General features: G+C 30.5%; 5 protein-coding genes across 5 annotated transcripts; all 5 read left to right on the forward strand.

The window, feature by feature from the left end:
• The first annotated feature begins 4,482 nt into the window (after window positions 1–4,482).
• On the forward strand, window positions 4,483–5,746 carry LOC113371537 (zinc finger protein 525-like). Its single transcript, XM_026612168.1, has one exon. It carries the CDS (start codon window positions 4,622–4,624, stop codon window positions 5,744–5,746), a length of 1,125 nt encoding a protein of 374 aa, XP_026467953.1. The 5' UTR covers window positions 4,483–4,621.
• Window positions 5,747–9,407: 3,661 nt separating this feature from the next.
• Window positions 9,408–10,819, forward strand: LOC113363673 (zinc finger protein 525-like). The gene is made up of 2 exons (XM_026606149.1): window positions 9,408–9,463; window positions 9,585–10,819. The coding sequence occupies exon 2, from the start codon at window positions 9,615–9,617 to the stop codon at window positions 10,542–10,544; it is 930 nt and encodes a 309-aa protein (XP_026461934.1). The 5' UTR covers window positions 9,408–9,463; window positions 9,585–9,614; the 3' UTR covers window positions 10,545–10,819.
• Window positions 10,820–11,237: 418 nt separating this feature from the next.
• LOC113363708 (gastrula zinc finger protein XlCGF52.1-like) lies at window positions 11,238–12,361 on the forward strand. Its single transcript, XM_026606190.1, has one exon. It carries the CDS (start codon window positions 11,308–11,310, stop codon window positions 12,259–12,261), a length of 954 nt encoding a protein of 317 aa, XP_026461975.1. The 5' UTR covers window positions 11,238–11,307; the 3' UTR covers window positions 12,262–12,361.
• A 3,203-nt stretch (window positions 12,362–15,564) lies between these two features.
• On the forward strand, window positions 15,565–16,700 carry LOC113371556 (putative zinc finger protein 833). The gene is made up of 2 exons (XM_026612191.1): window positions 15,565–15,596; window positions 15,692–16,700. Exon 2 carries the CDS (start codon window positions 15,735–15,737, stop codon window positions 16,698–16,700), a length of 966 nt encoding a protein of 321 aa, XP_026467976.1. The 5' UTR covers window positions 15,565–15,596; window positions 15,692–15,734.
• A 419-nt stretch (window positions 16,701–17,119) lies between these two features.
• On the forward strand, window positions 17,120–24,265 carry LOC113371565 (zinc finger protein 665-like). The gene is made up of 4 exons (XM_026612203.1): window positions 17,120–18,414; window positions 22,542–22,823; window positions 23,019–23,087; window positions 23,206–24,265. The coding sequence occupies exons 1-4, from the start codon at window positions 17,293–17,295 to the stop codon at window positions 24,262–24,264; spliced, it is 2,532 nt and encodes an 843-aa protein (XP_026467988.1). The 5' UTR covers window positions 17,120–17,292; the 3' UTR covers window position 24,265.
• The last annotated feature ends 750 nt before the right edge of the window (window positions 24,266–25,015 follow it).

The raw sequence follows: 25,015 nt of genomic DNA on the forward strand, positions 1-25,015 counted from the left end.
GATCGTGATTTTGGGTTGATAGAAATGAAAATAAACTAGTTGGTTTGCTATTTAGCCTTGAGGCAAGTTACATGAACTTCCCGATATGTGTAAATAATCGACTTAATCAATAAAAACTAAATTACTTAATTTATTAGTGATTAAAAGTATTCCGAGTGGATTTATTACACATAATTGAAAACGAACGAACACGTTAACTCGGAGTATTTTCTAAAAGTAAATTTTCACAAATCAATAATTTTTATAATTGAACCACCAGTTTCCAGGACTTTAATGGTTTACTATGTTCAAGACCAAGTACACTATCGTTGTACCAACTAAATCATCTAATTTTATTTTTAACAAACGTCATAAAAACCCACTCATTTTCTCAAATTTTGATGAATTTTTCAAATTAAACTACTTGTCGTAAGGCCGTAATATTTCAGTAAGTTCTATAAGACCATGATATGTATCGCCAAAAAAAGTTCCATAAAAATCGGCTTAATTTTTTTCTTCAACAGTTAATTACAAGAAAACGGCTCGGTAGATTTTCATCTAAAACTAATCAGTGTCATTCCCAACTTATATCTTTCGAACAGTGTTTGATTTTTTAAAATCAGTTCGGTAGTATGAGTTTAAATGTGGATCAAAAGTTTAACACTTTATTTCAAATTACAAAGAAACGGCTTGGCCGATCGTCGCCCAAAACTGACAAAAAATAGTCCTCATCGAGATACATCGAATGGCTTGAAATCGGTTCAGGCGTTTTTGCGAAAACGTCGATCAAATGTCTAATTTTGACAAATGTCAAAAAAACGATACCAATTTTTGCAAACTTTGACGAATTTTTAAAGCTAAACCATTTGTCGTAGGGCCGTAATATTTTAGTATGATCTAGAAGACTATGGTATCTACCGTCAAAAAAATAATCATAAAAATCGTCGATTTTTTTTAAAAAAAACTTTATTACAAGAGAACGGCCCGGCCGATCTCTACCAAAAACTAATCAGCACGATTCCCAACCAATATCTTTCGAACGGTTTTTGAATTTTCAAAATCGGTTCAGAATTGCAGGCTAAAACGTAGACGAAAAATTTTTCACGTTTGTGCGATTTATAAAGAAACGGCTTAGCCGATCGTCGCACAAAACTGACAAACAATAGTCCTCGTCGAGATACATCGATCGGCTTTTAAATTTTTGAAATCGGCCCAGCCGTTTTCGAGAAAACGTCGATTTACGGCAAAGAATCTGTTCACACACACACACACACACGGTTCGGATTTTCAGGCGAAAGCAAACTTCAGGAAGTTCAAAAAATATTTGCTAAGTTTCTGCAAAGTTAAAATAATCTTGTAAACATGAAACTCAATATTGCATTTATTATTATTTATTTATTCAAAATTAGAAAAATATATAAATATATACAACAAATCATTAATTCATTTATCATTTATCATCTTCTTCGGTTTCTATCAATCATCCTAGTGCTGTTTTGTATCGTAGCCTTAACATTCTGAATCAGCACCTGAACCTTATGGGGCTCGCACAGAAAATCGATCCACAAATCGTGAAGGGCCTCCAAAACTTTGTTGCGCTCCAGCGCTTGTTTCTTGCGAGTAAAAGTATTCTTTTCGGTCATAATCATTGTCTCCAATTGTTGTAAAACGTTTCGACTTTTAAAGAGAGTGTAGTGACAGGGACTTGTTGTAATGGGGCTCCTCGATATGTTGGAATAGATAATGGAGTTTTTGTTAAGAATAAAGTTGTTGTATGTTTTTATATCTTGGGTTAAGTTCTTCAGGTGGTCTTCGTGCATATATATTGCTGTTTCGAAGTCTTTTTCAAGTTTGGTGAAAAGACTTACAAGGTCTGCAGATGATTCTAGTTTTTTAAAAGTGATATCGTGGTTTTGCATTAAGCGTACAAGCCACTCACACAAATTATTGTTCGTGCTGTCTTTTGTACATAAATTTTTAAGTTCCAATAATCTTAATTTTACATCTCTTTGTGCACTTTTGCTCTTCAACTGTACATCTTTAAATGTAGTTTGTGCTTCTTTGATAAATCTACCTTCAGTGCTCAACAAGTGCCACAAAAGTTCATACATGGATAAAAAGTCTTTAAAAATCACCTCTAAACGTTCCAACTTCTCCAACGAAGCCTTACGCCTGGCCAAAGTGCACTTGTTGCTCTCGTACTGAGCTTGCATCAACTTACCCAACGTATAAGTCTTAGCCGAGTCTTTGATTTCATCCAAAAACCGTTCCTCCTCCCTTTCTAAATTCCTCGTAGACATTTTAACAAACTGTATTTCAGTATCGATATTGGAAATAGACTTTATCTGTTCGTGTATCTTGGGCAAACGCTCCATACAAGTCTTCCAAGCCTCCGCTTCCACCTCGTAACACACATCCATGTATATCGTGTTCATCAAACGTTCGTACAACATTATCAAATCTGTTTTTTCCTTCTCGCACTGATCGTCTTTGGGAAATTGTTTTTCCAAGTACAAATTTACAAGAGTTCTAAACTCTGGTATTTTTTGCACCAAAAAATCGATATCGAGTTGACTCAAAAACATATTTTGGTTAAACTGTTTTTGAAACTGCTTCATAGTATACTGTAACTCATTCCTAGCATCATGACAACGTGATAAAGACTCGAAACACTCCTTTTCAGCATCACATAAATCATTCACCCCTTTTGTACTCTCTTTTACATCGTCCAAAGCATCTAAACACTTCGACAAACGCTCATTCTCACTCTCATAGAACTCTATTTGCTCCATCAAATACTCATCATCTTTTTGTGTTCTAGGTGATCAAAAATACCTGGATACTTGTCTTCTATCCTGCTGACGGCAGCTTCTAACTCAGTTTGATCCAGGAGTTCACCAGAAGCAACCAGTTCATCGTACTCACGTCTCTCGGTTGGTGTTAAATAATTATCAGATGTCACGTTGTTTGCAATCCAGTTGATGAGTTTGTGTCCAGGAGCACTTGTGTCATCGAACATCCAACGAAAGTAGGCAGGGTCTACGGTGGCTCCTGTTTCTTTCAGGATTTTCACGAAGTTTTTATAGGACTCTTCTGACATGGTAAGGGATTTATAATGTTGTAACAAATGGATTATAGTAATAAATTGCAATAACAAAGTTATGAAATGTCAAACGTCAACGGTCTTGACATTTCTATAACAGACTTTTTTAGTAAACCTTATTTTTAACGAGCACTCTTTAAGATTTGTAGTACTGAACATATATTTTTGGTTTATAAACTTATTCAGCCACAATTATAGTATATACAACGCTTTTAAATAAAATTGTGCAACAAAAACAATTTCGTAAGAAATTCTGTTTAAACTGTCATGGCAACTGTCAGTTTGAACTGTCACAATAAAAAATGTTTCATAACAAATATTTATTCAAACTATATAAATTATTATACTTATATTCATTTATATAAGTAATTTAAAATAGTATTGATATTTAAAATACTATTTTATTTTATTATTTTACATGTTAGTGTATGACACTTCAAACTGACAAACATGGCGACGATTTGACAGTTGAAAGTCAAATCAAATCAAAGTCATTTCAAATAATTTATTTTTTATTTAAGCTCTAATTATATTATATAAAATACAATATATAAATATATATATATATATATATATATATTAAAATTTACAAATTAATAATATTTTATATTATTGAATATTTAGTGCTTGTACATTTAAATTACAAATTTAGTGCTTTTGCATTTAAATGTAATATTTGACAAAATGAAATAATACAATCCTTTTGCATTTAGTTTGTTATATAAAAGTGTAAGAAAAACGTTTAAACTCAATACTTTTGAGTTATTAAGTGGTATCAAACTGGTATTTGACCATTTAAGGTTATGTATTCGCTCTTGGAGTTCCAGGTGAGTTCCAAAAAAAATAGCTTTTATTCGTTTAACTATCATACAAATATGTAATCTAAAATAATCTGCACAAGATTAGAATAAATTTGAATTGATTCTGATTGAAAATAAATTGCATTGAAGGTTGAAATTGAATATGTGTAAGTGGTAGACAGAATATAGAACTATAGTACATTTAAAGTATTGTTTCATGTGTTTGTTTTAATAAATATATAAATAATTAAATATATATATATATATATATATATCAAAATCCAAACTTTCATTTTTGAATTGTGTTGCGAATCAAGTGTAGTTTTTAAAACTTGGTAAAAAAGAATTGCAGCTTTGCCGTAAGTTTGCATTGTACCTTGTTCATCCTCAAAAACGTTTGTATCTCTAGATTTCGAAATTCTTTGTGTTGAAAATAATAATAATTTTTGATTTTAAATTTGCCGCCGAAAAACTCGCAGTTGAAATGTGTTTATGTTCTCCAACCTGATCACGTGTTTATAAAACAAATATGGAGGACAAAAGTCAAAGTGGTTTATGGAATTATTAAAGTTAAAATTCGAAGATAAATTTAGTAAAAAGGTCGGTGCTAGTGTTATATCGTATTAAACAATAAACGAATTAGTAAATATAAAAACACATATATCATTATACACTTAGACTTCTCAATCTTTAAGAACTCATCAAAAGTTAGTCTATTGTAACTAAACTATCCTCAAAAATGTCTGAAGAAATTGATTTTACCAAAACAATTAAAACCGAACCGTTCGATGATTATCCTCAAGTGAAACAGGAACTTGATGATTATGATGCGTCAGATTTGACTATGGATGATGATATATGTCTGCAGCAATTTCTTAAATCTGAGGTTACAGTTGACGAGGAAATGAAACAAGAGACGATTGATGACCAAGATGATGTGACTAACACAAACAAAACTGTTTTAGATGAAAATTCTTATATATGTGATGAAGAGATCAGTAATTCAAGTAATTTAGTGGATAGTACGAACAAATCATTTGAAGAAGTTTCAGGAAAAAGTAAAACAACTAATAAATTGAAACCGTATACATGTGAATCATGCAATAAAACATTCACAGCAAAACATAGCTTACAACAACATGTAATGATTCACACTGGGGAACGCCCTTATGAGTGCAAAATATGCAATAAAACATTTTTACATTCAAGTAGTTTAAGAGACCATTTATCGATTCATACTGGTGAACGTCCTTATGCATGTGAAATATGTAATAAAACATTTCGAATGAAAAGAGTGTTAAAACAACATAAAGCAGTCCATTCTAAAGAACGTTCTTATGAGTGCAAAATATGTAATAAAACACTTTTACGGTTAAGTTATTTAAAAGCACATTTATCAGTTCATACTGGAGAACAACCTTATGAGTGCAAAATATGCAATAAAACATTTTTACATTCAAGTAGTTTAAGAGACCATTTATCGATTCATACTGGTGAACGCCCTTACGCATGTGAAATATGTAATAAAACATTCAGAATGAAAAAAATGTTAAAACAACATGAAGCAGTTCATTCTGGAGAACGTTCTTATGAGTGCAAAATATGTAATAAAACATTTTCATGCTTACGTTATTTAAAAACACATTTATCAGTTCATACTGGAGAACAACCTTATGAGTGCAAAATATGCAATAAAAGATTTTCACAGTCAAGTAATTTAAGACAGCATTCATCAGCGCATAGTGAAGAACGACCTTATCCATGTGACATATGCAATAAAAAATACAAAACAGAACAAAAATTAATGCGACATAAAAAAGGACATACTAGAGAACACTCTGTGAAAATGAATACAAGATATTAATTCTAATTTGTGCATTATATTGTTCTGTTTGTTACTCATAATTAGTGTATTGTATGTAATTGTTTAATAATATAAATACATAGTGCAAATGCTGTTTAAGTAGAACTTCTTTATTAGCGTTTTTGCAATTCGCGGCCAAAAAAATTTTTACCCAATTCCTATATTCGCGGCTTCCTATATCAAACCCAAAATTCTGTGTAAATGCCGTCATTTTTGAACAAATGAAGAAAACTTTGAACGGAGATGTGCGGATTAGTTTTTGGCAAAGGCAGGTCTAGTTGTTCCGGTATCATTCGATGATACGGGGCAAAAAGTGCCAAAAACGGTAATTTAGTTTACGAGAGAACGAAGCGTTCGATTTGAATGATTCAAAAAAACATTTTATTTATATTGACGAAAAAGAGAACTGATGAATTTTTAGGAAGGCAGGTCTAGTGGTTTCGGAGTTTCAATAATAATAAGTTTAAAAAATGCCTTTTGGAGGTCAAAAATGATCATTAGATATATACACATCAAATTATCAGATGTTTCATAAAGATTTTAATAATGTGCACACATTTTGTGTCAATTTTGTTGGCATACCAAGATTTTTAATTTGCGTATAACGGATTTGTATGAATAAAAAATCTTGGTTTGTACTTGATCGCGATGCGTTTTTGCAAAAGGCAATTTTGCCGTTTCGGGGGTATGGAGCGCAAAGGGTGTAAAAACGATTAAGCAGTTTTTGAGAGAACGGATCATCCGAATAAATTAATTCAAAAAATATTTTGCTTGAAGAAAATTTCGTAATTTTGAAAATGTTCAAAAAAAATTCAAAATTTTCAAAAAAAACAACAAAGTTTAAAAAAATTCAAATTTCCGAAATGTTTCATCATTTTCGTGAATTTCAAATAAATTATCTACATATATATATATATATATATATATATATATATATATAAAAATAAGTCGTGTTTTCCTTCGTGACGATATAACTCTAGAACGCACGAACCGATTTCGACAATTTTGCATTTGTTGGAAAGGTCTCGGGCTCCGCAAGGTTTATAGCTAAGAAAATTAGTGGTGCATGGCATCGTGCCTTGATGCAAGTTGCTGGAACTTGACGCACCGTAATTAAAAATTCGAGTAATGACATTAGTGAGAATTTTCAGAATTATGCTTGGTTAAGTCAACAAGCAATTTTTTTGATTGAATTGAATTTCACCATTCAATCAAAAATTGCTGGCGATTTGGTGACATACCAATGATTCCGACTGGTCTTCCGTTTGACTTCAAACGATTGCAATTTCCAGTTCGCCTTGCGTTCGCAATAACAAGTCGCAAGGCCAATCGCTTAGTGTTTGCGGGATAAATTTCAAATAGATTATTTAGAAAATCATTGTTTTTCACATGGGCAGTTATACGTTGCCTGTTCACGAGTTGGAAAACCATCCGCTTTGTTCGTGTTAACGTCAGACCAAAAAACAAAAAATGTGGTTTACCAAAGAGCACTTCAATGAAACGGATAATTCGGATTCGCTATCATTTACTTAGAGAAGTTCAATTAAAAAACACTTCATTTTTGTAATCGAAATAAATTCATTACTGTTGTGTAATAAAATCAAATTTTTCCTTTTCAAATATAAAACAAGCAAAAATTTTTTCATCTTTCCAGACGAAACCATCTGGTGGCGTATATACTAATTTGTAAACAACTTGTCAGCATTCTCTGCTAAAAATAATTATTTTTATAGATTGCAGAATGAAAATAATTAAAAAAAAATCAAGAACTAAATTTTGAAAAATTTAAAAAAAAATCAAGATAATAAAAAAGATTTTTTACAAAAATTTGAGAATATTTTGAAATTTTCTAAAAAACCGAATGTTTTCAAAAATTTTTAAAAAAAATTTTAAACTTCTAAAAAAATTTCAAAATTTTGAAAAATTTTCTAAACTATTAATTAAGTTTAAAATATATATTTATAATAAATAATCTATTTGAAATTATTGAAAACAATTATCGATTAATTTCATTTCTCGAATGTTTAATTACGGTACGGGAAGTTCCAGCAATTAGCCTTAAGGCACGTTGCCATGCGCCCCACTAGTTTATTCATAATATGTATTATGTTTTATTGTTTAACGCTTTTGGCAATATTTTGAAGTAAAACTTCTTTTGGCGCGACATGGGTTAGCAGTATAATTCGTGAGTTAATAAAAATGTCAGGATCGGAAGAATATTTTATCCCGTCCCCCATAAATAATTGTAGTGCAAATGATCGCAAATAAATAATGAAACTAAGGAAAAATCTGCGCTGCGTAAGAAATGATAGCTTTGGCTATGTTTGTTTTGTGTGTGATCGACTTTGGCTTCAAAGCGACTTAGAAATATCAAATGATGCTCAAAAACAAATTCTTAATAATGTTTTCTGAATATTGATTCAAATAATCAGGTTGGATGTCAAACTTGTCAAAAGGCATTAAATTCTGGAAAAATTCCCACTTTGTGTAAATTTAACGGGTTTGTATTTCCACCTATACCAAATTATCTACCTAAACTAGATACTGTATCTGAAAGGTTAATTTCACCTATACATAGATCAAGCTATGTGCAGGGCTTAATAAATAAAACAAATATAAAAGTATGGCTTTAATTTGTTAGGCAAGACGGATATTACAGCTGTTCAAGGTGATTATATCGTCAGCGAAAAAGTAAAAACACAATTGTTACAGGATGAGTTAATTTGCAAAAACAATATTTGTTTAGGCGTTGTTTAATATAATCCACTGTGTGAATGAATATTATAGAATTTATTAATCAGCAATTACTTTAAAACGATCATGTCATATTGCAAGAACGACTTTGATTACATTATTGTTCACAATCATAAATATATAATTTATAATTTATCATTATATAAATGTGTATAATGATTGACGACACTAATAAATGTGTGCATCACGAGTGTTACCATATTACTAACATTATTCAAAAATAGTATATGATGTATTTATTTTTACTCAACTTAAATTTGCTACTTTATACAGTAGCAAATAAGTTTTACTTCAATCGCGTGTGATTCTTACGCGCACTCTTTTTTTTTAGATTGTGAATCTTAGCAATATGCAAATGTGAAATCCGTTAAGTCATTCGATTTTTAAACGCGAAGAAGCTCACAACTATTGAAATTCATAGACAGTTGGAAGAAGTTTACGGCAAAACTTGCATCAGCGTCCAGCACGTCCTCAAACGGTGCAGGGAGAGGCCATCGAGTTTTGGGACCGAAAATGTGTCTTGCTTACCGAATTAATGCTTAAAAGGTCCACTATGCGAAACACTAACAAAACTCAAAAAAGCCATCCAAAATCGCCGGAGAAGAAGACCGAGCAAGGGCGTGGCGGCGGAGTTCTTCGAAGCGGGTTTACAGAAGTGGAAAACTCAAAATGCGTTGAAAAATCTGGCGATTATGTAGAAAAATATTTTGAAATACAAGCTTTTCGATGGCATACATATTTATTGCAATTAAAAATGCCTCAACCCTGAAAAAAATGTGGGAACCTTATTCTTTACATGACCCTCGTAGTTTCGGATTTCAAATTTTGCCGCCGAAAAACTTACAGCTGATTTGTGTTTAACTTCAGCTTGATCTGTTGTTTATAAAAGCAAAATGGAGGAGTAATGTCAAAGTGGTTAATGGAATTATTAAAGTTAAATTAGAAGATAAATTCAGTAAAAAGGTCAGTGTTAGCATTATATCATATTAAACAATAAACGAATAGTAAATATCTAAACATATTTATTATTATATACATAAATTAAAAGACTTCTCAACATTTAATTGATTGATTTCATCACCAGTTTGTTTATTATAACCTACAAACTTCAAACATGTCTGAAGAAACAGATTTTAACAAAACAATTAAAACCGAACCGTTCGATGATTATCCTCAAGTGAAACAGGAATTTGATGAATGTGAAAATACATCAGATTTGTATATGGATGATGATATATGTCTGCAGCAATTTCTAAAATCTGAGGTTACAATTGACGAGGAAATAAAACAAGAGACGACTGATGACCAACATGATGTGACTAGTACAAACAAAACTGCATTAGATGAAAGTTCTTATATATGTGGTGAAGAGATCAGTGAATCAAGTAATTTAGTGGATAGTACGAACAAATCATTTGAAGAAGTTTCAGGAAAAAGTGAAACAACTAATAAATTGAAACCGTATAAATGTGAATCATGCCATAAAACATTTGCAACAAAACATAACTTACAACGACATGAAATTATACACTCTGGGGAACGCTCTCATGAGTGCAAAATATGCAATAAAAGATTTTCACGGTCAAGCAGTTTAAGACAGCATTCATTGATTCATACTGGTGAACGTCCTCATATTTGTGAATTATGCAATAAAAAGTTCAATAAAAAGTCCAACTTAAATCAGCATAAATTGGTCCACACTGGAGAACAGCCTTATGAGTGCAAAATATGCTATAGAAGATTTTCACAGTCAAGTAGTTTAAGGCAGCATTCATTGATCCATACTGGTGAACGTCCTCATGAGTGCGCAATATGCAAAAAAACATTTTCAAGTTCAAGTAGTTTAACAGAGCATTCATCGATTCATACTGGTAAACGTCCTTACGCATGTGAAATATGTAATAAAACATTCAGAATTAAAAAAATGTTAAAACAACATAAAGTTGTCCATTCTGGAGAACGCTCTTATGAGTGCAAAATATGTAATAAAACATTTCCATGCTTACGTTATTTAAAAGCACATTTATCAGTTCATACTGAGTAGTTTAAGGCAGCATTTATCAGTGCATAGTGAAGAAAGACCTTATGAATGTGAGACATGCAATAAAACATTCAAAACAAAACCTGTATTAATACAACATGAAAAAAGAATGCATACTAGAGAACCAACTGTAATTAAAAAGTCAACAAAACTGTTGAATCAGTCAAGCAACTGCCCGACCAAATAATCCTTATCCATTACACAACTTATATTGATATAGCATATTAATTGCACTTCATTTATTATATATTTCAGTCACAACTCTGCTTCTTACTCATAACCAGTGCCTTGTATGTAATTGTTTAATAATATAAATACATATTACAAATGCTATTTATTTTTGTTTTATTCAAAGCCTTACTATTTTTGAAAAATTGTACAATATTCATTATTATTTGCTTTAGGTTTGCATTGTACCGTATTTTCCCTCTAAAACCTTTGTATCTTTAGATTTCGAAATTCTTTCTGTTGAAACTAATAATCTTTTATTTCAAATTTGCCGCCGAAAAACTCGCAGTTGAAATGTGTTTATGTTCTCCAACCTGATCACGTGGTTATAATACAAATATGGAGGACAAATGTCAAAGTGGTTTATGGAATTATTAAAGTTAAAATTCGAAGTAAAAAGGTCAGTGTTTGCATTATATCATATTAAACAATAAACGAATTAATAAATATCGAAACATAATTATTATTATACACTTAGACTTCTCAATTTTTAAGAACTTATCACCAGTTTGTTTATTATAACCTACAAACTTCGAACATGTCTGAAGAAACAATTTTAAACAAAACAATTAAAATTGAACCGTTCGATGATTATCCTCAAGTAAAACAGGAATTCGATGATTATGATACGTCAAATTTGTATATGGATGATGATGTATGTTTGCAGCAATTTCTAAAATCTGAGGTTACAATTGACGAGGAAATAAAACAAGAGACGATTTATGAGCAAGATGACGTGACTAGTACAAACAAAACTGTTTTAGATGAAAATTTTTCCATATGTAACGACGAGATCAGTGAATCAAGTACGATAGTCGATAGTACAAACAAAACATTTGACAAAGTTTCAAGAAAGCGTAAGACAACTAGTAAGTTGAAATATAAATGTAAATCATGCAGTAAAACATTTGTAGCAAAACAAGGCTTACAACAACATGAAATGATTCACACTGGGGAACGCCCTTATGAGTGCAAAATGTGCAATAAAAGATTTTCACAGATAAGTAATTTAAGACAGCATTTATCAGTGCATACTGAAGAACGACCTTACACATGTGAAATATGTAATAAAACATTCAAAATGAAAAAAATTTTAAAACAACATGAAGCGCTCCATTCTGGAGAACGCTCTTATGAGTGCAAAATATGCAATAAAACATTTTTACAGTCTAATGGTTTAAGACAGCATTTATCAGTTCATACTGGAGAACGTCCTTATGTGTGCGAAATATGCAATAAAACATTCACAACAAAAAATAGCTTAAAACAACATGAAATGATCCATACTGGTGAACGGCCTCATGAGTGCAAAATATGCAACAAAAGATTTGCACTGATAGGTAATTTAAGAAAGCATTTATTAGTGCATACAGAAGAACGACCTTATGAATGTAAGACATGCAATAAAACATTCAAAACAAAACCTGTATTAAAGCGACATGTAAGAGGACATACTAGAGAACAAACTATAATTAAAAAGTCAACTAATTAGTTGAATAAGTCTAGAAATTGTCCCATCTTATAATTCCTTCCATTTACTTAATTTATATTTATACAGGATATTAATTGCGCTTTATTTAATATATATTTCAGCAACAACTGTGTTATTCATAATCGGTGAATTGTATGTAATAATATCAATACATAGTATAAATGCTATTTATTTTTGTTTTATTCAAAGCCCTATTATTTTTTCTAAAATTCTACAATTTTCATTATTATTAACTTCCCAAAGGAGTTTATGATTATCACCAGAAAATCCAATTTCTTAATTTTGAAATGAAATGAAATAATGAAAAGAAATTTTGACACGCTATTTAGGAACCACGTGTTTGTTTCGTTCAGGGTCGTATTGTCGAAGCGTTTGTTTATGACTCTGTGGTTATGCAATTGTAAAAACAACCCCTCTGCGAATCTTCTTTCAATTACGTTCTCTTCAAAATGTAAAATTTTTGGGTTGAAAAAATCTATATTATGGATTAAATTATTAATATGCTCAGTTAACATCGTCTTGAATTGTTTTAAATATTGTTTTTGCAACTTCACTCATCATGTAATTAAAATTAACATACATTCATTGACTGATGGTATTTTTTTTTACTTTTTCGTTGGTGATATAATCTCATTCTTTGAACAGCCAACAGTAATATCTGTTTTGCCTAAAAAATATTTTCCATTTTAATAACTTCAAAGATTTATAGAAACTACGAATAATATAGAAATAATTTCTAATCAATAAACTTACGTTTTGTACACGGCACAAATGTTTAATTTGTTTTATTATTTTCAAAGAACAGGGTAAAATATTCTTCTGATTCAGGCATTTTTCATTAAATCAAGATTTGTACTAAAATTAACTTTTTTTTAGTTTTTTTTATTAATTAATAATCAGCAATCAAAATATAATAAATATAATTCTATAAGCTATTTTGCTATTATTTAACAACCAAAAATATATTTAATAAAAAGAATAATAATAATATAAATAATAATGATAATGATACACATAACTGTAATAATAATAAGAATAGTAATGAGATAATGATATAATAAATAGTATCAGGATCATTCCATTGAGTGAACATTTAAGGGGGTATTCTAGTGTAGAAATTCAAAAAAATCGTTTTTTATTGCATATTTTCAAAGTTTAACTATCTAAGAATATGGGTACGAGAAGGTTTTTGAAAATTTGAATTATTTTCGGAGATATAGTCATTTTACTGACTCGGTCTCCATACTGGTTTGGCGTCACGCAAAACTTTAAATGCGTTTTACTCAGAACAGATTTTTTCAGTACGGTTGACACGATTTCTCGAGTTCTACACGACCGATTCACTTGAAATGTTCAGAGAGTCTTGTTTATAGACCTATCTATAGCCCGAATTAGGATTATCCCCAATTTCCAATTTTTACTATTTTTAAAAAATTCGAGAAACTCACAAAAACAGTAAAAAAACACTTTTTTTTCAAACAGTCGCCAATTTGTAAAATAAATGTTTTTTACTCATCGCTAGTTCGGGCGATTGCGACATCATTGTAGATTAATAATCTTTTTATTTTTAGCATTTCCGATGGCTAGAAGGGCTGAAATCATGTCAAGACTGAGGTGCCAATAAAAAATATAAATAAAATAAAATTTCAGTATGAATACGAATAGTTTTCAATATTCCGCAGTATATATAATTCTATTTATTATTTCCCATTTTCTTTGTACTTCATGAAAGTTATATCATTTTAAGTAAACATTTTAAATTTTAAGTAAAATTTGACAAATAAAAAATAATTAAGTATTTATAGTCACATTTTAATTAAAATATAATCAGTCTCATTTGTTGAAATTAATTTATTGGAAAATGCTAATGTTAAAATATATTTTTGAATTATTTGATTATTGTATTATTTAATTTATTATATTTTAATAACAAATATATAATATATATAATATATTATTTATTAATTAGAATATATTTCAGAAATTACGTTTTTATTTCAACACGGTATGTTTTTGCACATGATGGTTCGAAATTCTATTAAAAGTTTCAAATCATTGATCAACTTTTATTGATTATTATTGATTATTTTTAATTACTCAAATTTTGAATTGCGGTACGGGAAGTTCCAGCAGTTTGCCTTAAGACACGATGCCTTAATTGCCTTAAGACAAAATTCCACTTACAGCTAGTTTAATTTTTGTTTTGTATTTAAATATTATTAGTGAACAATTAGTAAAAAAAATGGTTAGTAAAAATATTCATTGCTTTCTTTTACGACACTTTAAATTTGACCTAAAATTCATTGCTCTACACTAGAATACCCTCTTAAAGAAAATAAATCTACTCGAGTAGATCTATGGACCAGTTTCTTTTAAATCTTGAAGCGGTTGCAGTAGTTTGTTAAGATGGTTTTCAATTGTATGGTTATGAGAGTGAAGCATTTGTCCTTGGTAACATCTTTATTATAAGGTATGTTCAGACCATTGTGAATAGTGTGGTTTGAAACATACCATGGAATATTGCACATTCCTCGAAGAACTCGAATATGTAACTTTAAAATGTTTATTTATTTAAGCCGATTTCCTTGTTGATATCGGTACGCATACAACGACAGATCTCTATTCACATACCCGTATAGAAATGATATCATCGAGAGCGAAAGACGTACAGCTCGAACTATTTCCGTTGCATTTGTACGAATTTACACCCTAGTCACGCCTAAAGAAGTTTTGCTTCAACAAAATAGGCACGATTTAATGTTTCAGGCGGTTACAAAGAAAATGGATTGGACTAAATAAAAAAGAAACGAAATGAAAGACAATAGTGAAAATGGAGTGACTGACCGCAAGAAAATTCTCAGCGTGTGGGAAAAATACATTGACAAAATCGCGTCCTGAAAATGTTGAGATCGAAAAAGAGAAAAAAGTGGGCGGTGACGATAATGAACCGTGTCATATTTAAAAGCAAAGTCAATGATATGAGAAGAAAGAAAGTAACAGGACGATCAGTTTGATGGCTTCGCACATTGGAAAGGTACCGGCCAAAATCCTTTTACGAGACAACTCGAAAATAAGACCAAGCAGCACATGACCGGAGATATTATATATTTATTTGTTTCCTCTCAAAAACGTTTGTATGCTCAGATTTTATGTTTTTTGTTGAAACTAATAATAATTTTGGATTTCAAATTTTGCCGCCGAAAAACTCACATTTGAAATGTGCTTAATGTTGTCCAACCTGATCACGTGTTTATAAAACAAATATGGAGGAAAATTGTCAAAGTGGTTTATGGAATTGTTAAAGTTAAGTTCGAAGATAAAATAATAGCAAGAAGGTCAGTGTTAGAATTATATCATATTAAATAATAAACGAATGATCAAATATCGAAACATATTTATTATTATACACTCAGACTTCTGAATTTTTAAGAATTCATTACCAGTTTGTTTATTATAACCTACAAACCTCAAACATGTCTGAAGAAACAGTTTCTAACAAAACAATTAAAACCGAACCGTTCGATGATTATCCTCAAGCGAAACAGGAATTTGATGAATACGACAATACGCCAGATTTGTGTATGTATAATGATGATATATGTCTGCAGCAATTTCTTAAATCTGAGGTTACAATTGACGAGGGAATAAAACAAGAGACGATTGATGACCAAGATTATTTGACTAATACAAACAAAACTGTATTAGATGAAAATTCTTATATATGTGATGAAGAGATCAGTAATTCAAGTAATTTAGTGGATAGTACGAACAAATTTGAAGAAGTTTCAGGAAAAAGTGAAACAACTAATAAATTGAAACCGTTTGCAACAAAACATAACTTAAACCGACATGAAATTATACACTCTGGGGAACGCCCTCATGAGTGCAAAATATGCAATAAAAGATTTTCACGGTCAAGCAGTTTAAGACAGCATTCATTGATTCATACTGGTGAACGTCCTCATATTTGTGAATTATGCAATAAAAAATTCAATAAAAAGTCAAACTTAAATCAGCATAAATTGGTCCACACTGGAGAACAGCCTTATGAGTGCAAAATATGCTATAGAAGATTTTCACAGTCACATAGTTTAAAGCAGCATTCATTGATCCATACTGGTGAACGTCCTCATGAGTGCAAAATATGCAAAAAAACATTTTTACAGTATGGTAGTTTAAAATATCATTTATCAGTTCATACTGAAGAACGACCTCATGAGTGCAAAATATGCAATAAAAGATTTACACAGATAAATAGTTTAAAATTGCATTCATCAGTGCATAGTGAAGAACGACCTTATGAATGTGAGACATGCAATAAAACATTCAAAACAAAACCTGTATTAATACAACATGAAAAAAGAATACATACTAGAGAACCAACTGTAATTAAAAAGTCAACAAAACTGTTGAATCAGTCTAAAAACTGCCCAACCTAATAATCCTTATCCTTTACACAATTTATATTGATATAGCATATTAATTGCACTTCAGTTATTATATATTTCAGTACACAACTCTGTTTGTTACTCATAACCAGTGTATTGTATGTAATTGTTTAATAATATAAATACATATTACAAATGCTATTTATTTTTGTTTTATTCAAAGCCTTACTATTTTTGAAAAATTGTACAATATTTATTATTATTTGCTGTAGGTTTGCATTGTACCTTGTTTTCCCTCTAAAACCTTTGTATCTTTAGATTACGAAATTCTTTCTGTTGAAACTAATAATTTTTTATTTCAAATTTGCCTCTGAAAAACTCGCATTTGAAATGTGCTTAATGTTGTCCAACCTGATCACGTGTTTATAAAACAAATATGGAGGAAAATTGTCAAATTGGTTTATGGAATTGTTAAAGTTAAATTCGAAGATAAATTTAGTAAAAAGGTCGGTGTTAGTGTTATATTATATTAAACAACAAGCGAAATAAATAATCGTAACACATATATCATTATACACTGAGACTTCTCAATCTTTAAGAACTCATCAAAAGTTAGTCTATTGTAACTAAACTATCCTCAAAAATGTCTGAAGAAATTGATTTTACCAAAACAATTAAAACCGAACCGTTCGATGATTATCCTCAAGTGAAACAGGAACTTGATGATTATGATACGTCAAATTTGTATATGGATGATGATATTTGTCGGCAGCAATTTCTTAAATCTGAGGTTACAATTGACGAGGAAATAAAACAAGAGATGATTGATGAGCAAGATGACATGACTAGTACAAACAAAACTGTATTAGATGAAAGTTCTTATATATGTGGTGAAAAGATCGGTGAATCAAGTAATTTAGTGGATAGTAGGAACAAATCATTTGAAGAAGTTTCAGGAAAAAGTGAAACAACTAATAAATTGAAACCGTATACATGTGAATCATGCAATAAAACATTCACAGCAAAACATAGCTTACAACAACATGTAATGATTCACACTGGGGAACGCCCTTATGAGTGCAAAATATGCAATAAAACATTTTTACATTCAAGTAGTTTAAGAGACCATTTATCGATTCATACTGGTGAACGTCCTTATGCATGTGAAATATGTAATAAAACATTTCGAATGAAAAGAGTGTTAAAACAACATAAAGCAGTCCATTCTGGAGAACGTTCTTATGAGTGCAAAATATGTAATAAAACACTTTTACGGTTAAGTTATTTAAAAGCACATTTATCAGTTCATACTGGAGAACAACCTTATGAGTGCAAAATATGCAAGAAAACATTTTTACATTCAAGTAGTTTAAGAGACCATTTATCGATTCATACTGGTGAACGCCCTTACGCATGTGAAATATGTAATAAAACATTCAGAATGAAAAAAATGTTAAAACAACATGAAGCAGTCCATTCTGGAGAACGTTCTTATGAGTGCAAAATATGTAATAAAACATTTTCATGCTTACGTTATTTAAAAACACATTTATCAGTTCATACTGGAGAACAACCTTATGAGTGCAAAATATGCAATAAAAGATTTTCACAGTCAAGTAATTTAAGACAGCATTCATCAGCGCATAGTGAAGAACGACCTTATCCATGTGACATATGCAATAAAAAATACAAAACAGAACAAAAATTAATGCGACATAAAAAAGGACATACTAGAGAACACTCTGTGAAAATGAATACAAGATATTAATTCTAATTTGTGCATTATATTGTTCTGTTTGTTACTCATAATTAGTGTATTGTATGTAATTGTTTAATAATATAAATACATAGTACAGATGCTGGTCAAGTAGAAGTTCTTTATTAGCGTTTTTGCAATTCGCGGCCAAAAAAATTTTTACCCAATTCCTATATTCGCGGCTTCCTATATCAAACCCAAAATTCTGTGTAAATGCCGTCATTTTTGAACAAATGAAGAAAACTTTGAACGGAGATGTGCGGATTAGTTTTTGGCAAAGGCAGGTCTAGTTGTTCCGGTATCATTCGATGATACGGGGCAAAAAGTGCCAAAAACGGTAATTTAGTTTACGAGAGAACGAAGCGTTCGATTTGAATGATTCAAAAAAACATTTTATTTATATTGACGAAAAAGAGAACTGATGAATTTTTAGGAAGGCAGGTCTAGTGGTTTCGGAGTTTCAATAATAATAAGTTTAAAAAATGCCTTTTGGAGGTCAAAAATGATCATTAGATATATACACATCAAATTATCAGATGTTTCATAAAGATTTTAATAATGTGCACACATTTTGTGTCAATTTTGTTGGCATACCAAGATTTTTAATTTGCGTGTAACGGATTTGTATGAATAAAAAATCTTGGTTTGTACTTGATCGCGATGCGTTTTTGCAAAAGGCAATTTTGCCGTTTCGGGGGTATGGAGCGCAAAGGGTGTAAAAACGAATATGCAGTTTTTGAGAGAACGGATCATCCGAATAAATTAATTCAAAAAACATTTTGCTTGAAGAAAATTTCGTAATTTTGAAAATGTTCAAAAAAAAAAATTCAAAATTTTCAAAAAAAAACAAAGTTTCAAAAAATTCAAATTTCCGAAATTTTTCATCATTTTCGTGAATTTCAAATAGATTATCTACATATATATAAAAATAAGTCGTATTTTCCTTCGTGACGATATAACTCTAGAACGCACGAACCGATTTCGACAATTTTGCATTCGTTGGAAAGGTCTCGGGCTCCGCAAGGTTTATAGCTAAGAAAATTAGTTGTGCATGGCATCGTGCCTTGATGCAAGTTGCTGAAACTTGACGCACCGTAATTAAAAATTCGAGTAATGACATTAGTGAGAATTTTCAGAATTATCCTTGATCAAGTCAACGAGCAATTCTTGCCGCAAAGAATAATGATGTACACGCACTGAATTTCACCATTCAATCAAATATTGCTGGCGATTTGGTGACATACCAATGATTCCGACTGGTCTTCCGTTTGACTTCAAACGATTACAATTTCCAGTTCGCCTTGCGTTCGCAATAACAAGTCTAGATTTGAACAAGGATAAATTTCATATAGATTATTTAGAAAATCATTGTTTTTCACATGGGCAGTTATACGTTTCCTGTTCACGAGTTGGAAAACCATCCGCTTTGTTTGTGTTAACGCCAGACCAAAAAACAAAAAATGTGGTTTACCAAAGAGCACCTCAATGAAACGGATAATTTGCGGATTCACTTTCATTTACTTAGAGAAGTTCAACTAAAAAACACTTCATTTTTGTAATCGAAATAAATTCATTACTGTTGTGTAATAAAATCAAATTTTTCTTTTCAAATATAAAACAAGCAAAAATTTTTTCATCTTTCCAGACGAAACAATCTGGTGGCGTATATACTAATTTGTAAACAACTTGTCAGCATTCTCTGCTAAAAATAATTATTTTTATAGATTGCAGAATGAAAATAAATAAAAAAAATCACAAAATTAAATTTTGGAAAATTTAAAAAAAAATCAAAATAAAAAAAAGATTTTTTACAAAAATTTGAGAATATTTTGAAATTTTCTAAAAAACCGAATCTTTTCAAAAATTTTTAAAAAAATTTTAAAAAAAATTTTCAACTTCTAAAAAAATTTCAAAATTTTGAAAAATTTTCTAAACTATTAATTAAGTTTAAAATATATATTTATAATAAATAATCTATTTGAAATTATTCAAAACAATTATCGATTATTTTCATTTTTCGAATGTTTAATTACGGTACGGGAAGTTCCAGCAATTAGCCTTAAGGCACGTTGCCATGCGCCTCACTAGTTTATTCATAATATGTATTATGTTTTATTGTTTAACGCTCTTGGCAATATTTTTTAACTTCCCGAAGGAGAAGTTTATGTTTTCATAAAAAAATCCGATTCGCTAATTTTATGTTTTCTCGACGTTTCAAGCCATTCTGAATCGAATGAGACCAAATTTGGAAAAAGTATGTGTGTGTGTGTGTGTGTGTGTGCGTGTGCACCAACAGATTTTTTGCCGTAAATCGCCGTTTTCTCAAAAACGGCTGGACCGATTTCAAAAATTTAAAAGCCATTCGATGTATCTCGATGAGGACTATTGTTCGACAGTTTTGTGCGACGATCGGCCAAACCGTTTCTTCGTAAATAGCAGAGAAGTGAAAACTCTTTCGTCCACGTTTTAGCCCGCAATTCTGAACCGATTTTGAAAATTCAAAAACCGTTCGAAAGATATTGGTTGGGAATTGTGGTGATTATTTTTTGGTAGAGATCCGCCGGGCCGTTTTCTTGTAATAAAGTTTTAAAAAAAAAAATTCGACGATTTTTATGATTATTTTTTTGACGGTAGATACCATAGTCTTCTATATCATACTAAAATATTACGGCCCTACGACAACTGGTTCAGCTTTAAAAATTCGTCAAAGTTTGCAAAAATTGGTATTGTTTTTTTGGCATTTGTCAAAGTTAGACCTTTGATCGACGTTTTCTCAAAAACGCCTGAGCCGATTTTAGAAATTTAAAAGCTATTTGATGTATTTTGGTGAGGACTATCGTTTGTCAGTTTTGTTTGACGATCTGCCAAGCCGTTTCTTTGCAATTTGAAAAAAAGTGTTAAACTTTTCGTCCACATTTATGCTCATCCTACCGAACCGATTTTAAAAAATCAAAAACTGTTCGAAAGATATTAGTTGGGAATGGTACTGATTAGTTTTAGGTGAAAATCTACCGAGCCGTTTTCTTGTAATTAAATGTTGAAAAAAAGTGTTAAATTTTCGTCCACATTTAAGCTCATCCTACCGAACCGATTTTAAAAAATCAAAAACTGTTCGAAAGATATCATTTGGGAATGATGCTGATTAATTTTAGGTGAAAATCTACCGAGCCGTTTTCTTTTAATTAAATGTTGAAAAAAAAGTGTTAAATTTTCGTCCACATTTAAGCTCATACTACCGAACCGATTTTGAAAAATCAAAAACTGTTCGAAAGATATTAGTTGGGAATGATGCTGATTAATTTTAGGTGAAAATCTACCGAGCCGTTTTCTTGTAATGAACTGTTAAAAAAAAAATTAAGCCGATTTTCATGGAACTTTTTTTGGCGATATACATCATGGTCTTACTACAAGTAGTTTAATTTTAAAAATTCATCAAAGTTTGAAAAATACTAGTAACGCTTTTCAGTCAAAATTAGACCTTCATCGACGTTTTCCCATAAACTACTAAACTGATTAGAAAAATTTAAAATTTAGGAAAAAGATAAAAATCGTACTGATTAATTTTCGGTAAAGATAGCTTTTTTGTAATTTTTTGTTAAATATTACTGTTCGACAATTTTCTTGAAATTTTTTTTACGATATATGTCATTGTCTTTACAGAACATACTAAAAGTATTACGATCCTACAATAAGTCGTTTCACCATCAAACTTTGAAAAATTTATGAGCTTTCCTGGCATTTGTTAAGATCCGACGCTTTAGCAAAAATCCTGCGCGGATTTATAAAATTTGAAAATAGTTTTAAAGATATCATACTTTATCAGTAGTCGTGATTAGTTTTAAATTATTGATTTTTGAAAATTTGCTTTTAGAAAATACTCCGAGTCAAAGTGTTCGTACGTTTTCAGTTATGTGTAATAAATCCACTCGGAATACTTTTAATGACTCATAAATTAAGTAATTTAGTTTTTATCGGTTAAGTCGATTATTTAAACATATCGGGAAGTTCATGTAACTTGCCTCAAGGCTAAATACCAAACCAACTAGTTTAGATTGTGAATCTTGACAATATGCAAATGTGAAATCCGTTAAGTCATTTGATTTTTAAACGAAGCTCACAACTATTGAAATTCATAGACAGTTGGAAGAAGTTTACGGCAAAACTTGCATCAGCGTCCAGCACGTCCTCAAACGGTGCAGGGAGAGGCCATCGAGTTTTGGGACCGAAAATGTGTCTTGCTTACCGAATTAATGCTTAAAAAGTCCACTATGCGAAACACTAACAAAACTCAAAAAAGCCATCCAAAATCGCCGGAGAAGAAGACCGAGCAAGGGCGTGGCGGCGGAGTTCTTCGAAGCGGGTTTACACAGAAGTGGAAAACTCCTCAGCAAAAATGCGTTGAAAAATCTGGCGATTATGTAGAAAAATATTTTGAAATACAAGCTTTCCGATGGCATACACATTTATTGCAATAAAAAATGCCTCAACCCTGAAAAAAATGTGGGAACTTTATTTTTTACATGACCCTCGTAGTTTTGAATTTCAAATTTTGCCGCCGAAAAACTTACAGCTGATTTGTATTTAACTTCAGCTTGATCCGTTTTTTATAAAAGCAAAATGGAGGAGAAATATCAAAGTGGTTTATGGTTAAAGTTAAATTAGAAGATAAATTCAGTAAAAAGGTCAGTGTTAGCATATCATATTAAACAATAAACGAATAGTAAATATCTAAACATATTTATTATTATACACATAAATTAAAAGACTTCTCAACATTTAATTGATTGATTTCATCACCAGTTTGTTTATTATAACCTACAAACTTCAAACATGTCTGAAGAAACAGATTTTAACAAAACAATTAAAACCGAACCGTTCGATGACTATTCTCAAGTGAAACAGGAATTTGATGAATGTGAAAATACATCAGATTTGTATATGGATGATGATATATGTCGGCAGCAATTTTCAAAATCCGAGGTTACAATTGACGAGGAAATAAAACAAGAGACGATTTATGACCAAGATGATGTGGCTAGTACAAACAAAACTGTTTTAGATGAAAATTCTTATATATGTGATGAAGAGATCAGTAATTCAAGTAATTTAGTGGATAGTACGAAAAAATCATTTGAAGAAGTTTCAGGAATAAGTGAAACTACTAATAAATTGAAACCGTATACATGTGAAATATGCCGTAAAACATTTGCAACAAAACATAACTTAAACCGACATAAAATTATACACTCTGGGGAACGCTCTCATGAGTGTAAAATATGCAATAAAAGATTTTTACGGTCAAGTAGTTTAAGACAGCATTCATTGATTCATACTGGTGAACGTCCTTATGCATGTGAAATTTGTAATAAAACATTTAGAATGAAAAAAATGTTAAAACAACATAAAGTGGTCCATTCTGAAGAACGTTCTTATGAGTGCAAAATATGTAATAAAACACTGTCACGGTTAAGTCATTTAAAAGCACATTTATCAGTTCATACTGGAGAAAGTCCTTATGTGTGCGAAATATGCAATAAAGCATTCACAAATAAATATAACTTAATCCAACATGAAATGATCCATACTGGGGAACGCCCTTATGAGTGTAAAATATGTAATAAAACATTTATACACATAAGTACTTTGAGATCCCATTTATCAGTGCATACTGAAGAACGACCTTACACATGTGAAATATGTAATAAAACATTCAGATTGAAAAAAATATTAAATGAACATAAATTAGTCCATACTGGAGATCGCTCTCATGAGTGCGTAATATGCAAGAAAACATTTTTATGGTTAAGTAGTTTAAGAAAGCATTTATCAGTGCATACTGTAGAAAGACACATTCAATAAAAGATTCAAAACAAAACATATATTAATGTGAAATGAAAGAGGACATACTTAAGAACAAACTAATTTAACAGTCAATGTTGTATCAGCCTAGAAACTGTTGCACCATATAATCTTTATCAATCACTCAACTTCATCTCAATTTATATTTATACAGGATATTAATTGCACTTTGTTTAATGTAAATTTCAGTCACAACTCTGTTTGTTACTCCTAACCAGTGCCTTGTATGTAATTGTTTAATAATATCAATACATAGTACAAAACCTATTTATTTTTGTTTTATTCAAAGCCTTACTATTTTTGTGAAATTCCACAAGAAAGAAGTTTATGATTTTCAGCAGAAAATCCAATTTGTTAATATGTTTACTCAATCGACAATGGATAACCTAAATATACAGTAAAATCTATTTATTTACGGGGGATACATTCGAACTAGCTGACCCGGCCAACATTGCTTTGTCATTAAAAATATTTTGCCGTTTTGCAGTGGTTCTTTTTATTTGAAAATGGATTGAAATTCGAATCTGATGAATCAACATTGATCAAAATTTCATTAAAATTTATTATAATAAAAAAATAAAAAAACAATAAATTAAAGTTTATTAATGGCTTTGTCGTTCGTCTTGGTCGTGCTGTAATTAATTAAACTTCACTTCACCTAAAAACTCAAATTTTCAACCGTACCGAGTACCGAGTTTTATAGTCCACTTCAATGTTTATGATACTAAACACTCTATGCCTACTCTGTTTA

This window comes from Ctenocephalides felis, unplaced genomic scaffold (assembly GCF_003426905.1).
Source record: "Ctenocephalides felis isolate EL2017-DRISC unplaced genomic scaffold, ASM342690v1 CF-g0.4_SCAFFOLD_00845, whole genome shotgun sequence".
NCBI classification, from domain to species: Eukaryota; Metazoa; Arthropoda; class Insecta; order Siphonaptera; family Pulicidae; genus Ctenocephalides; species Ctenocephalides felis.

Excerpts from the sequence above, each read along its gene's own strand:
- LOC113363708 (XM_026606190.1), top strand. The coding sequence starts at position 11,308 with ATGTCTGAAGAAACAATTTTAAACAAAACAATTAAAATTGAACCGTTC.
- LOC113371537 (XM_026612168.1), top strand. The coding sequence starts at position 4,622 with ATGTCTGAAGAAATTGATTTTACCAAAACAATTAAAACCGAACCGTTC.
- LOC113371565 (XM_026612203.1), top strand. The coding sequence starts at position 17,293 with ATGTCTGAAGAAATTGATTTTACCAAAACAATTAAAACCGAACCGTTC. Across the intron at positions 18,415-22,541 it reads TGAAAATGAATACAAGATAT|ACAGTTGGAAGAAGTTTACG; the intron begins TAATTCTAATTT and ends TGAAATTCATAG. Across the intron at positions 23,088-23,205 it reads AAGATAAATTCAGTAAAAAG|TTTGTTTATTATAACCTACA; the intron begins GTCAGTGTTAGC and ends TTTCATCACCAG.
- LOC113371556 (XM_026612191.1), top strand. The coding sequence starts at position 15,735 with ATGTCTGAAGAAACAGTTTCTAACAAAACAATTAAAACCGAACCGTTC.
- LOC113363673 (XM_026606149.1), top strand. The coding sequence starts at position 9,615 with ATGTCTGAAGAAACAGATTTTAACAAAACAATTAAAACCGAACCGTTC.